The sequence below is a fragment of the Lissotriton helveticus genome, chromosome 3_1 (genome assembly GCF_964261635.1).
Source record: "Lissotriton helveticus chromosome 3_1, aLisHel1.1, whole genome shotgun sequence".
NCBI classification, from domain to species: domain Eukaryota; kingdom Metazoa; phylum Chordata; class Amphibia; order Caudata; family Salamandridae; genus Lissotriton; species Lissotriton helveticus.
This window is the reverse complement of record NC_136061.1, coordinates 669976036-669990374: the sequence shown is the minus strand read 5'-3', so window position 1 is coordinate 669990374 and position 14339 is coordinate 669976036. Positions and strand designations below refer to the sequence as shown.

The following is a 14339-nucleotide window of genomic DNA, read 5'->3' as shown; positions in this document are numbered from 1 at the left end:
AAGGTAAACAGTGTGTGAGTGTGCAGGGTGCACAGTGTGTGAGTGTGCAGGATGAACAGTGTGTGACTATGCAGGGTGAACAGTATGAGTGTGCAGGGAGAGCACTGTTTGAGTGTGTAGGGGCACTGTGTGAGTGTGCAGAAGACGAACACTCAAACTAAGTCCACCACACACAAACATAAGACCACACATAAAACACCACACCACACACACATGCCACACTCACACACACACCAGCCTCTCCCCAGCACACACTCATCACCACTCACCACCACACACTCACCACTACACACTCACTACCACACATTCACCCCCACAGACTCACCACTACACACACAACCACACACCACCACAATCAGTGCACCCTTTCACCAGGCGCAAACACCACCAGCCATCAATGTACGCTTTCATCAAGCACAAACACCACCAGGCGTCAGTGCAGGCTTTCACCACGCACACAACATCAAATGTCAGTGCATGCTTTCATCAAACACACACACACACCACCAGCCGTCACTGCACACTTTCACCAGTAAAGTAAAGTAAAGTCCACATTTGTAAAGCGCACAATCACCCGTAAGGGTCTCTAGGCGCTGGGGGCCGTCGGGAAGATTAAGCGAGCTATTGCCCAGAGTCACATGGTGCTGGGCTAACCTGCCGCCGGAGCCGGGGATCGAACCGTGGTCCCCAGATTCCAGCGTCAGTCGCCCTGGCCGCGGTGCCAGTCACACACAACACCAGTCGTCAGTGCATGCTTTTACTAGACGCACACACCAGCAGCCAACAGTGCAAAATTTCTACAGGCACACACAGCACCACACATCGGTGCACATATCAATTGTTAACGCATCCACAATTAACTATTGTAGCAATTGCGATATGGTGCCCTTTACTTTTAAACATATTCATCTAAAGCGCAGCATGCCACCATTCCTAATATTCCAATCCAACACACATATTTCCACTACACACCACATGCATACACTCCATAACCCACGGCTAAAAGACATTGCCATTTACAATTCCATTAGCTCTAACTCAAAAAAAATCCGAGACCTATTGCATTTCTAATGCTTGTTCTTTTTATTGTTCTCTCCCCCTCCGCTGCACTGCATATTTATTTCCCATGCTGTATTTTTTTATCTTTGGTTTGCTTCCTTATTATCGGCTTACTATGTAATGTAATGTCCTTCTGTTTTTCACAGTGTGTATGTAAAGCGCTCTGATACCTACGGGTCCAATTAGCGCTATATAAAACTTTTAAAATAAATAAATGAAATATCCATACGCACAACCACACACAAACATAAACAACCACACCAAGCATTGGCATAGCAAATAGGTCTCGCCTTTGGGACCTTATAAGTGTTTAGCCATGCAACAGATGATGTGGATGCACCAAGGATATTGTGCTGCATAACTTAACCCCTTCCATGCTCATGACGAGCTCAGCTCGTCATGCAGTACACTGCTTGTGTGCTCATGACGAGCTCGTCATGAACAATGGGATTCATCGATGATCAGCATGGGGGATGAATCTCTGTAGCATTGATGGTGTTAATACTTAGAAGGTCCCAAAAGCGAGACTTTCGCCTTTGGGACCTTATAAGTTTAGACATGCAACAGATGATGTGGATGCACCAAGGATATTGTGCTGCATAACTTAATACTTAGAAGGTCCCAAAGCGAGACTTATTGGCTATGCCAATTATTGTTTCTTTTGACTAAGCAACCCAAAAGAGTGCATGTGTTTTCAGACTTTTTCTTGCATGCTACTCCCATCAAATATCTTCCCTTTTCACTCCACATGGCTGTCTCCTATGATGCCATTGTGAATCTGTAGACCTGTGCATGTATGGTGATGAATACTTTCACCAACAAAATGACATGATCTTCAGCAACAGTGGCTGTGTCATTGCATCTTTCTCTTTTTTTGCTCATGATCAACAGCATCTGCAAAAGCATTCCCAAATCCACTGGGTCCAAAAGGCAAGAATCCTGGATTTGCCAACGCTTGCTTTTGAAACTTGATTTGGTGTATGTGTTCTTGGGTAGTTCCTTTCTGGGGCGGGTTTGTACTTATGACCCGTTCTATTCTTGGAATGATAGCAGCCAGGTGATGGTTGTTGAGCTTAGTCCATCATGGCCTTTCTATGTTCATCTTGGTGCTTTGAATGTCTGTTACATTTCTTTAGACATTTTTCTGTAGGACTGTTTGGTTCTGTTGGGCTGCACTTTGCATGCCCCTCTTTAGTTTTGTTCGGGTCTTTGCACGTTTCTGTGAAGTTCTGTTAGACTCTGTTATGCATGGCTTAGTTTAGTTCAAGTTGTGCTCAATTCTTCAAGTTTCTGGTTCTAGTGGGGTCTGTTCTGTAATACCCAGGTCTCCGTGACCTAATTTGCTTCTATGATGTTCATGTCTGCATGGTTATATGTTCAGTTCCTTTGGGTTCAAGTTCTACCTTATCATGTGTACAGGGCCAGCTTGTATGACTCGGTTAGGTTCTGTTAGACTCAGTCATGCCTGTACCGCACTTGTACAGTTCTGTTTGGCGGCACAGATTAAAGGTGGTTTTGTTTATGTGTGATGTCTTTGGTTCTGGTTGATCTCACTGAGTTTAGCTGTGCATGGTTCGGGTCGACGGGGTGGGGCTGGCGTTACTTGTCTTTGGCGGTGCTCAGTTAGCTCGGATGCCTTCTGGACCGGCCTGCATGGTTCTTTAGCTGTCGAGTTCGGCTCTGCATGGTTCTGTTAATTAGTGCACCGATCTGCAAGGCTTGGTTCGGTGATTTGGGTCCACTTCTGATTGGTGGCGCTCAGTTCGTTCAGGTGTGCCCAGGGCTCGGCTCTGTTTTTATTAATGTTAATGATGGCTTGGTTCTTTTCGGTTCAGTTTGGACCAGCATTGTGTGGTTCTGTAGAACCCTTGCCTCAGGGCTTGGCTCTGCATGCGCGGGTCACATCCGGATAGTGGTGCACGGCTCGGTCCGTTTCGGCCGGGCTCACACGGCGTGGTTCTGTTTCTCGCTGGTTAGTTTCCTGCTTGCTCTTTGTTTGACTCCAACATGTGCTCGGGCTGCGGCGGGGGAGGGGCGCGGAGCATTAATGAGGGAGTGTCCGGGCGCTCCCGGCTCAGCTGCTATAAGTCGGCGCTGAAACAAAGCTCCCGAGTCAGAGCACGCGAGAAAGAGCGCGCAGAGGTGAGAGAGGCTGCTGCGGGGCCGGGGACGCCAGCGCGGGGGGTCCGAGCACCTGGGCGGGGGTACCGGCGCGGGGAGCCGGGCTGCGCCGACCGGTACAAACCGGCGGAAAGTGGTTTCTGGGGCTGCCGCGGGGTTTGAAAATGAGTTTCCGGGCGGGAGCAACGCGGGTATTTTTGGAAGGTTCGTAGGGTTTCCTACAGGAAAATGTGGGTGGGGGCTTTTCTGCGGGATAAGCGGGTCCCGGATCCTTTTCTTCGCAGCTGGGTGTATTTAAAGTGTTGCATTTTTTTTTTATCTGCGGGGGAGGCGAGTTCCTCGGGGCTGGTGTGCGGTTAGGGTTTTATTGAACAGGGTGTGTATTATCATTTCCCAACACTCAGAATGTATTCCCTCTGAAGCGTAGAACATGTATACAATCACAAATAATATACCTTTTCCACGCCTCGCTGTCTCCGCCAGAGTCATATCATCGTGGCAGCTGAAAGCGAACTCTATCTTAATTGTACCCATTCTCGTGTTCTGCACCCCCCCCCCCCTCTACCTTTTGGATGTGACTCTCCTCTCCGTGACTGCACTGCCTTTGCACGCTCTCTTTTCTCTCTAACAGTTCCTGACCTTTCACCCCGTAGTCCACTCCACATGTCCACCTCCTGCATGTCTCTTGGTAAAATCTTTGCATGACTTTCTTCCCGGTTTCCTCTTCTTACCTGTCCTCTCCGTACCAAACACCCACTTTTTGCCATAACCTCGCCCCCTCTTCAGGGCTGACCCTGGTCGCGGTTTGCCCGAGCTGCCACTTTCTTGTGGTCTTCTTTGTTCTGACCCCTTCTTCCTTATCTCCTGTCTGCTTGGGACCCTCCCCAGTCTGATTATCTTCCTTGTCTCCTCAGGTCTTACTCCAGGATGGAGTTGGATGCTCTTCAACACTATTTCTATTTTTACGACACGGATCTCGAGGAGGACTCCTCCCGCGCAGTGGCCCCCAGCGAGGATATCTGGAAGAAGTTTGAACTGGTACCCAGCCCCCGGCACCTGTCCGCACGCTCGACTGGGGATGCTGCTGGCATGGCCCCCCTGGGACCTGACCTAGGATGGGACCTCTCGCCCCCCATGAAGGGGGCAGGGAGGTGGACTGGGGCCATGAGCTCGATGGTGTTGCTCCGGGACTGCATGTGGGGGGAGTGCCTCTCCACACGTGGGTGCCTGGAGAAGGTCTTCACTGAGCGGCTCTCGGGTGGAACCCCCAAAGCCGTCCCTGCACCTAAACCCGAACCTGTTGCACCGGCACCGGAGCCCGTCATCAAGAACCCAGAGCCGGCTGACCTGCCTCGCACGCCGTCTCCAGAGACCAAGCACCCCGCCTCGTCTGGGTCAGACACCCCGAGTGACTCTGGTAAGCATGGGGCTTCAATCTGCAGCAAAACATGTGCAAGCTAGACCAGAGATGGGTTCTGAACGAAAACTATAATAAGTGAGCTTCAAGAATGGGACACCAGGGGTGCAACGAGAAGCTAGTACGCGTGAAGCCAGGGTATAGCTGTAGCCAGGGAAACCGCACTGGATGAGCAGGGGTGTAAATGGAGCCGCTGCACAGGCCACAGGAGAAACATTACAATTATTAGGGGCGCTTGAGGTATGCGGCACAGGAGGACCAAATTGTGCGGCAGGGTTACTACATTGTGGCCAGAAAAGCTAATTAGTAACTTTTCAATGGAATTGTAGCAAGTGCGGAAAATCCATAGGTATGCCATGTTGCACATAATCCGAGTGCCCGGACTTGATCGTGCACTAGGATGACCAGTAAGCTGAAAACCATGGTGAGTTGGATTTGTCAAGCGTGCATCAGCAAGCCTAAAACTGAATTGCAGGCTAGGATGTGAGGCCAGTTTGTATTACTAGGCTGTGTTGCCAATATTTAACTTTAGTTTGACACTTTCCCCATCCTATGGTTCTTTTAGTTATTTGGTGGGGTGGGGGAGAGGCCATACAACTCTCACCAAGAGGGTGGGATGTGGGGGGGGGGGGGGGTCTCTGCACGTGGTCAGTTGAAGTAAGCGAGTGGCTATTGCTCCCACCTCTCTCGTCCTTGGTCACGTCTCCTGGAGTCCAGAGGTAATCTCGAAAGGTGCGACGGCAGGTGTAGCAGCCTCGGGTGCTCTGGGGACAGGTGCTGTATACTCGTATGGACTCGGTGTATATTAATAGCCTGGTGTGCACACATGTATTACTGTGGTGCCCCGAGGATAGCGGGGCTTGGCCTAGATTGTCTATCTTGCATTGTCCTGTAAAGTTGTAGTGCTTCGTTGGCTGTGACGAGTGGTGGCTGGTGTGCCAGCTACCTGTGAATGTTGCTGACTCGCTTAGACGCCTCGGGGGCGGTTCCTACTACACTTGTTGCTACTCAACTGCACAAGTTTTTATTTATTTAATGCGATTTTATATAGCGCGAACTGAGAGCACTTTACATAAGAACCTGTTGCAAAACATAAGGATTTAGGATTACATGCGTTACATAAAAGATACAAACAGAAAAAATTGCAAATGTACAAGATGCAAAGTCACATAAGGAAGAGATACACAAACAGAAAGAAATTGCAGATGTACAAATAGACTCAAGGAAGAGATACAAATGGATATACTCTAAGAGTCTCAGGAATGGTAGAGGGTACAAAGGTCTACAGCATACACTAGTGATTAGTTCACTCTATATACATAGGGAAGGGATATGAATGGATATACTGAGTCACATGGTAGAGAGTACAGGTGTTGGCGTCTGTTTGCTTCAGCCTTCCGAAGATACTGGTGCTCGCACATTGTGTTCACACTCCTCCCTGTGGGGCAGACACTTGAACTCGCATGCTTGTGCGGTCCGCCCTCTCTCCCAAATGTTTGTTGAAACTCTCGCGGGTACTTTTCAACTGAGAATGGTGTCTGGAGCTGATGAGGTGGAGGGACCACGATTGGAGGCCCGGAGTTGTCCATCGCCCCGCCCCCCTCATATGTCGTACTGGGATCTGCACCCCTGCGCTGGCGTGGGTGTGCAGTGCTTGTGAATATTGACGAACTACTTTATTTATTTTATTCAGTTGGTGACCAGTGCATGAGGTCGTTTTGGTTTATTTGGCACTTAAATGACATGCTAACATAGTGCCCTCCACGTGTGCAGCTCTGCGTCAGTCCTCGGCGGCGGGCAAGGCTTCTGGTGGCTGAGAGCAAGTTTCGGGCCGGACTCTGGGGGTGAATGTTCACTCTAGCCTCTGTCGTACCCTCTAAATATTTCACTAGGGCCAGTTGCGGGACTCTGTGTCCTTAACGCGGTGGTGCCCCGTGGTCGGCTAGTGAGCACGTGGTCGGGTGTGCAGTGCAAGCCAAACCCGCTTTGCCTCCCTATTATGAAGGGAACGCCGCGCCCACGTGTGCTTAACAGACCAGGCGCCACTGCTTGTGTTGGTTGGTTCGCATGTATTTTCAGCTCCTCTTCCTGAAGAGGTGGGTGAAAAACGATGGTCGAGAATGCTGCAAAAGGGATTGCCAGTGACAGACCTCTACGATAATTTCACCCTGCCTGTGTCCTCCACCCGGGTCCGGATGTAGAGTGCGATAGTGGGGTGAAATGTGAACCCCACGGTCCCCCACCCCAGCTAAATTTCACATGTACTTTGGGAAATAATGCCACTAGTACTTAAACCGTGGTTCCCCGTTTATTACATCTTGCAATGTTCTAACCCTCTTTCCGTTTTCCGTATATTGTCAGAATAGCCTCACTAAAGGAGACCACGCTACTTGCTGCTTTAGGTTAAGAATGCTTGTATGCATCAACGCACGTGGTTGCAAGACAAACTCCGAGGTAAGAAACCTCTATATATTGCTATCTTATCCAACCTAGGTGGAGGATAAAAGCCCAGCACTGTTACTTTAACAAATGGGTACCTCCGAGAAAGTGAGATATCTTAATATTCTGGTGGTGTAGGGGATGGGAAACATCATTTACAACGATGTACGTAAAAAAAAACAGTCCTTTATTTATTTTAGAAGACGTGTTTTGACGCTTGTTTCCATGGTAGATGGAAGTAAGGGGCTGCAGGAGAAAGACGTGCAGGTAAGACGTTCCTACCGTGGTACAATCCTTCGTTGTCAATTCCAGCGTGGTAAAGCCACTTGCGAGGTAAAATTCGCGTGGTAAAGCCATGCGTGGTAACTGAAATCGTGGTATAATCATATATTCGTAGGGGATAGTGTCTGTGTAATATATCTAAAGTTAGTGGAAAGTTCACAATCTTGATCCTCGGAGCCCCGAGGTCCTACAAAAAAATTAGTAAAGTTAGCAGATGTAACACTTATGTGAATTTTTATCAAAGTTCACACAGGACTATAATAAAGTTTCGTATTCAAAGTCTGAGCAAGCATATATCACGTCAATTAGAGAAAAAGTAAGCCATTGGCTGCTTTTGGCTTATCATGGCGTTTGATGGAGTGTCAGCTTCTCTCCTGTACAATACGTTGTCTAACCAGTTGTGTGGGCGCGCTGTGAGTGATATAACCCAATGCCAGTGTTAGTCTTGCCTAGGAAGGACTGTCACGTGGTTCCTGTGGAGGGAAGTGAGCGCTGGTCTGCAGCCCGTTCTGTGGCCCGTCTGCAGGGCGTGTGAGGCAGCAGAGGGCGCTCACGGCACCAGGCGCCCGCACCGAGGGTGCTGTGCAGGTATTGGACCGGACGGAGGGCAGAAGTTGTAGGATGTAGTTGTATATAGCGCTCGATATCTACTTCGAGGTGCTGTAAATGATGGCCACTCGGATTCACCAATGCAATTGTACTCGTGTATCGCCCTCATAGATGAGACCTTGGGCTGTCGGAGGCGAGATGAGGATTCTCTACCCCCTCTAAGATTGGCATGCCCAGAGTTCCCGGTGGGGTGAGGGGGGGGGGGGGGAGATCTAGACTTTGGTGTGACTGGTGGAAAACAAACGCAATTAAGCCTAATTCTAATCACTCCCACTATCCCGTGGGGGGATGGGTGTGGCGCATCTCACCAGTGGTCGGTGGAATGAGGGTACACAGTGAGCGGATGTCTGTTGCGGGAGGTAGTAGGGAGAGGCACGAGGTGGTTATGGGGTTGCGGCTGGGGCATACTGAGGGCTATGGTGAGGGGTTCATGGGGTCATGGCTTGGAGGCCGGTACTGTGGACAGTGCCATAAAGCAAAATGTGCCCTTTCTACATTATGCGTCTGTGTGTGCAGCCACGCCCTTGTTTGAACAATAGTCACACTCCTGTGACTGAACGGGGCCTCGTGGAGGGTGGGGTGCCCTGCAGGCGTCCGCGTTACGCTTGGCTGTGGGTGCACACGGGACGGATATAGCTGGAGATGGTTCCTTTTGATGGGATCGAGCTCGCGGCGGGAGCTCTGGTATTAGAAGGCGCGTGGGGTATGTTGCTGGTGCGGGTCCGTGTGGTGGGAGGGGCGAGGAATTGGATAGTGAATGAGGGAGGCGCTTGTTTTGATGCCGGGAGGGTTTAAGTGTAATGTTTCTGGAGGGCCTGTTTACATCTGAATGGCTGTGTGGGGGTGCGAGGCACAAAGGAATGTGAGGCCGCCGAACAAAAGGCTCATCTGCCGCAGGAGTCCCCACCCTCCCGCAGCTGAGGCCGGGAGTTTGGCCGCGTGGGTGGGGGGGGCTCCATCTGCTTTGTTCAGAGCCGGCTCTTTGGCGGGATATGTGCAGATTGTCCCTCCCTTAATGGGCTGACCGACTCCACCCACTGCCCGCCCCCATCGCTGTTATAATGGCCACTTATTGCCGACTGCCCCTAATTCTGGTAATAGAACTGGGGTAATCGCTTTATGGCCAAAACCGGTTTAAATCTTAGATGTTGAGCTGTTGTAAACCTTTCCCTCCTGCATAAGGGACACATTGTGAAACTTCTTATTTCGTAGAGATGTCTTGTATTGTGATTTTGTTCCCATGTATGTCTACGCCAATGTCCTTGCTCTAAAAGTGTGACTTGGCTGTTCGTAGAACTTCTATTTTCAACTATGCGGAGTTTGTTTTTGAATATTTAAAATGTGCAGGGTGGGTTTTGGGCTCCGCCCAGAGTTTTGCTTGCTCGCACCATTCAATAGGATTCTTAAAGTATACTTCCGCGTGCTATGGAGTCCCTTCTATGCAAGAGGAGCTAGTTTGCATCTCCAATGGAGACCGAAGTCACACTTGTCTCACCGGTGCTCTTTTTCAATGCATCACGTTTTTAGTGTTGGAATAATTACTCCAAGTGCAATCCAGTATTCTTTTTTGCCAGTAATTGTTTTGAAAGCAGTTTGCAGGGCTCGGGAGCTGGTCTGATATTTGTATCGGAAGTGTCTGCAGTGCCAGAACGGTAGTCCAGCATGTGCCCTGCTAGACTGCACCACAGTACAGAGTGGTTTTATGTTTACCTTTCTTTCTTGATTTTAAAGGAAGTACAAGGGACCAAACCAGGAAATCTTTAACAAAACTGGAACCTTTACTGTTGTAGGGGAGCATAGCCAGTTCTACTGTCAACTTCGCCAGAGTAGAACATCTCCTAAACTCCCCATCCCCACTGTCCCACCCTTTCTTCCTCTGATAAATTGGTGGTAGCCAGCGGTATCACTCATGGTGCCACTGGTAGGGGCCATGTGAGTCCTAAGAGTCGTCGGTACTTTGGGGCATGTAAGGTCTCAGAATTCAGTGGTGAGCATGGGTAGGAACTGTTTCCAGAGGTCGGGGAATGAGGCCCCTTGGTTAGTGAGAGAAAGATGCATTCCATTTCCAGAATATACCGTATGTGATGTAGCCACCACAGATGGGTGGGAGTCTGGCCGACCCCCACTAAGCATGAATATTCTGAAGGGCCACGCCCAGTGTCAGACCCTTCTGAGGACCTCTGCATGATTTAAGAGGGAATGTGAGCATTGGGGTGTCCTGAGAGCATGTAAGGTGGGGAGAGCGGTGTAGCAACGTGTCAATATCTCGTTTCCAATGACTATTTTAGGGCATTCCCATAATAAGTGTCGGTGTACCCGGGGAGCTGCAGTCACGCCAACATAGGGGGTCTATAGCGAGATTCGTCCTTTGAAGTCTTGGGGGTGTGAGGTACCAATAAGCAGCTGTTCTACTAGCAGTCTATTCTTGATATATTACGTGCAGTGTGTTGGGCTCTATAGTAGATGTACTCACTTTGTGTAATAGTGCGGCCCAGTTCTAGTTCCCATCTCCTGACCTTGGATTTATTAACCGCTGGAGGCAGTCTTAGGCTATATAGTTCAGACGTGGGGCGAGCCTCTGAGGATTTGGATAGCAGCCACTTCTCAAATGTAGTTAGAAGGTGTTTATCCTAGAGCTGCACCCCAGGATGCATCACCCAGTGTCCTATTTGCTGGTATCTATACTGTGGGAAAATGCCGAAACTTTTTTATTTTTTATTTCAAAGTATCTTATTATTTTATAAGCAAAGACATTAGCATTTCTGTTACAAGGTTAGCCAAACTTAGTTCGTAGAGCAGTGTTTACATGCACTTTGAAATGTGTTTAGCTAAACCCATCTGACTTGATTTGCTGAAAATTCGGGAAAAGGGTGATGGAAAGAAGCCTGGGAGAAAGAAGTGAAAGGACACTAATGTTCTGTAGTAATGAGACTGATAAGACTTACAGCTGCGTGACAAAGCTGCCACCCACCCAACTGGCTTGCTTGTGGCGAGATTGGTAGCAAAGTCAGCCCACCCATCGCCCCCCGTAGGGCCGTGGTTTTAGCGCTCCATCAGGTTAGCCCTACTGCACATAGAGGCAGGGGGGGGTCAGGGACTGTTGCCGGGAAGGAATGGTTTCACGGGGGTTCGTAAGAGTCTAGGTACATGTCGAGTGTCTTCCACACCCCCCTGGTTGCTGGCCCCCAGGGTGAGTTCTGCAGTGCAATGTTAGCCGCACGTCTGCGGTGTGTAACCCAGTTGAACCAGCCTTTGTATGAAGTCTGTCTTGTCTTTCCAATTGGCTAGGTCCATTTTTACCGCCGTGGTCCGCATCCAGTCTAGTAGGTCTTTGTCATGCTCTGATCTGCAGACATGAATGCGGTGGCGAGGGAGGAAAATTCAGTTGTTAGCGTGCATCCCAGGACTCTATTTATGAAACCAAAGATTTTCTCCCAGAATGTTTTGAGTGTTGGGCATGGGTAGATAAGATGTGCTAGGTCCCCCTTTTCCTTGCTACAGTTCCAGCATAGTGCATCTTCATGAGGCCTAGTAGGAATGAGCGTGCAGGCTTGAATAAGTTATTTTTTAAAAAAGCATCAGTCTCCACTGTCATGTCTGGATGTTTTCAAAGTATTTTAATGGTAAAAGGTGGGGTGGATGAGTTCTTAAACGGAAATCCACAGGTGGGTTGCAGGTACAGTAATGTAATGTTTTCATGCTTAATGGGTAAATTGGATTGGATTCCGGGGTTTCTAGGTAAAATGTCTTGTGAACGTACCAAATTCTGTACAGATTCATAAACTTTCCTCTCCCTTTCCCCACAGAGGACGATGACGAGATTGACGTGGTGACGGTGCAGAAGCGACGCGCGCGGCGGTCACGGCAGCCAGTCATGATCACCGTACGAGCGGACCTGCTGGACCCATGCATGAAGCACTTCCACATCTCCATCCACCAGCAGCAGCACAACTATGCTGCCCGCTTGCCCCCGGATCCTCCCAGCCAGCAGCAGCCCCCAGCGTCCGGGGCCCCACTGAACATGGAGCAGGACGACCCCCCACTGTCCCCTACCGAGACACTGTCCTCTTCACTCCTGTCCCCGCCGGAGACCCCAGAGACTCCCTCCCCCATGTCTCCCAAGGAGGGCAGCAGCAGTGGCTGCGGCAGCTCCGGCTCGGACGGGGAGGTGGTGAAGAAAAAGAATCACAACTACATGGAGCGGAAGCGCAGGTATGACTTGCGCTCCCGCTTCCTAGCCCTGCGTGACGAGGTGCCCGGCCTCGCCACCACCTCAAAGACCCCCAAAGTGGTGATCCTGGGCGAGGCCACTGCCTTTCTCCATTCCCTGGTCGTCCGTGAGAGGCGCCTGGCTCTGGAGAAGCGGCAGCTGCAGGCCCGCCAGCGTCAACTGCGGAAGCTGATTTTGCGTCTCAAGGCGAAGTGAGCTGGCCAGGCCAATGCTTGAGGAATTTGCACATGTTCTTGGACACTAAAAGTGGTCGCAGGCGGCCTTCTGCCTCGGAATGCGCCTGCTGCAGCATTCTATGTCCGGGCCACGCTGGAGTGTCGTGGCCTACCACACTGGAGCATTCTGGGAAGGGATCTCTGACGCTGGCTACTGTTGGCCTACTCTGCACCCACGTCTGGTTTCATGGGCTCCTCCCACGGGCACACAGAACCCTCACAGAATCCTCTGAACTGACGCCATACTGCCCCCAGCAGTTCGGAGTGTCCAAACTGTAAGACGATGTACTGCTGAGAAATCCTCTTAAACTGTGCGTATCCGATGTCGCCCACACTGGTCCCCCCACACACCCGAAAACAAGCAAGAGAAGCTTTCTTGCACTTGACCTGCACAGGTCCAGAGGACTTTTGCTGCGGCTGATTTGACCCTTAAACTCATGAGAGCAGTGCTTTCAGTTTAACATTCGCCAGGTCTGGACAGCGTGCTCCACTTTTCCTTTTAAAGGAAAGGAGTAACTATTCCAAGCTATGGGGTAGAGGAATATGGGCACTCGGAGGGATGTTACAGTCCCTCCCACTTTTTTTTTTTTTTTTTTTTTTTGGGCCCCAGGTACACATTGGATCGGATTCCAAGCCCTGGGCTACGAAGGGTGCAGTGGTACAGTAGTCTGTTCATCCACTTCTCCTGTTACCCTCCTCGTCTCCAGTCTTTTGGGACCTCGGTTGGTTTAATTTTGCTATTTTTTGCACAAACACTGATTTTGGAGCAGGTTTCACTACTTCACACTTATTCCTCTACAGGTTTCAACAATTTACGCCTGTCCTGGGAAGTGCTTGCTCCCTTTCTCCTCTTGAGTTTATCAACCATTCTCTCTGGGTATTTAGAAAAGGTGAGGGCAAAATCTTCTTTAGCAGGTGTGGGGCTGTGGCTAGTAATGTGTCCCTGTACTTGCAGGGCATAACCGTATGATTGTATGTAGTCCAGCACTGAGATACTCTTCGAGGCTTTCTCCCATTTCGACCCCTGCCAACCCAACTTTACTTCAGTGAAAGACTCAATGTAAGGGTATTTTTATTTCCTTTGTTTTAAAGGAATGGGTCCCACTCCTAGAGGTGGGGTAGCCCTTGTTAGGTGTAATTTGCACCCATTATGTTTTTTTATTTTGGGGGAGGGGTGAAGTCATCTATGCAAAGTCTGAGGAGCCCCTTTATGCACACTGATCCAGGGGACACCCTGGCTGTGCGATCAGTAACATGTTTTTGGGGGTGGGAGGAGGATGCCCCCCCTCTGAAGGAAGGTTAGGTCTGCACCTCACTGTCACTTTATGGCTCACTTTGTTATGTTTCTTTTCAGAATCTGCTGCTGAAACTGCCGCCTTTTGTACTGGATAACATTTTGATACTTGTATTTTTGTACAACTTTGGTAAACTATTCACACATAAACCAAAAAAATCTCAATTTGTCCTGTTTTCTTTCTATAACTGTGATGCAATCTGCTGTTTTTGGGGTGGAGGTGGTAGACACCACTGGGCATCTGGGAGGTATCATTGCACCATGAAAAGGATGCATATCTGGGGGTGTGAAGCAAGATGCATCGTGAAAGGAGGAATCTTTTAATTGGACTGAAAGGGACACTCCAAGAAGTCCGCCTAGGAGGTGGGTCAGTGTAAAGAGGCTGTGCTGCCAATAAGCAAGGGCTTTTGGTTTTCCTTTCAGCACATGGTATCTTTAGAGCCATGCAACATGCGTCGATGGGCCACTAACTACCCTCTACCTGACAGAGTTCTTCAATCTGTGGGGCGCGACACCGTCTGGGGGGGGGGGGGGTCGTCACGCACTCCGTAAATCTCACCTTTGTCCTCTACTGATCGAAGAAACAAACAGCAGAGTGGAGCTGCAGGGGCCCAAAGAAGGGGTGAAAACCATTAAAGCCTCATTAACAAGAAGGTCTTTTTAAGACCTGTG

The 14339-nt window shown here is 49.7% G+C and overlaps 1 protein-coding gene across 1 annotated transcript; it reads left to right on the top strand.

The window, feature by feature from the left end:
* The first annotated feature begins 3142 nt into the window (after positions 1–3142).
* Positions 3143–13832, top strand: MYCL (MYCL proto-oncogene, bHLH transcription factor). The gene is made up of 3 exons (XM_078680788.1): positions 3143–3201; positions 4095–4597; positions 11734–13832. The coding sequence occupies exons 2-3, from the start codon at positions 4108–4110 to the stop codon at positions 12351–12353; spliced, it is 1110 nt and encodes a 369-aa protein (XP_078536914.1). The 5' UTR covers positions 3143–3201; positions 4095–4107; the 3' UTR covers positions 12354–13832.
* The last annotated feature ends 507 nt before the right edge of the window (positions 13833–14339 follow it).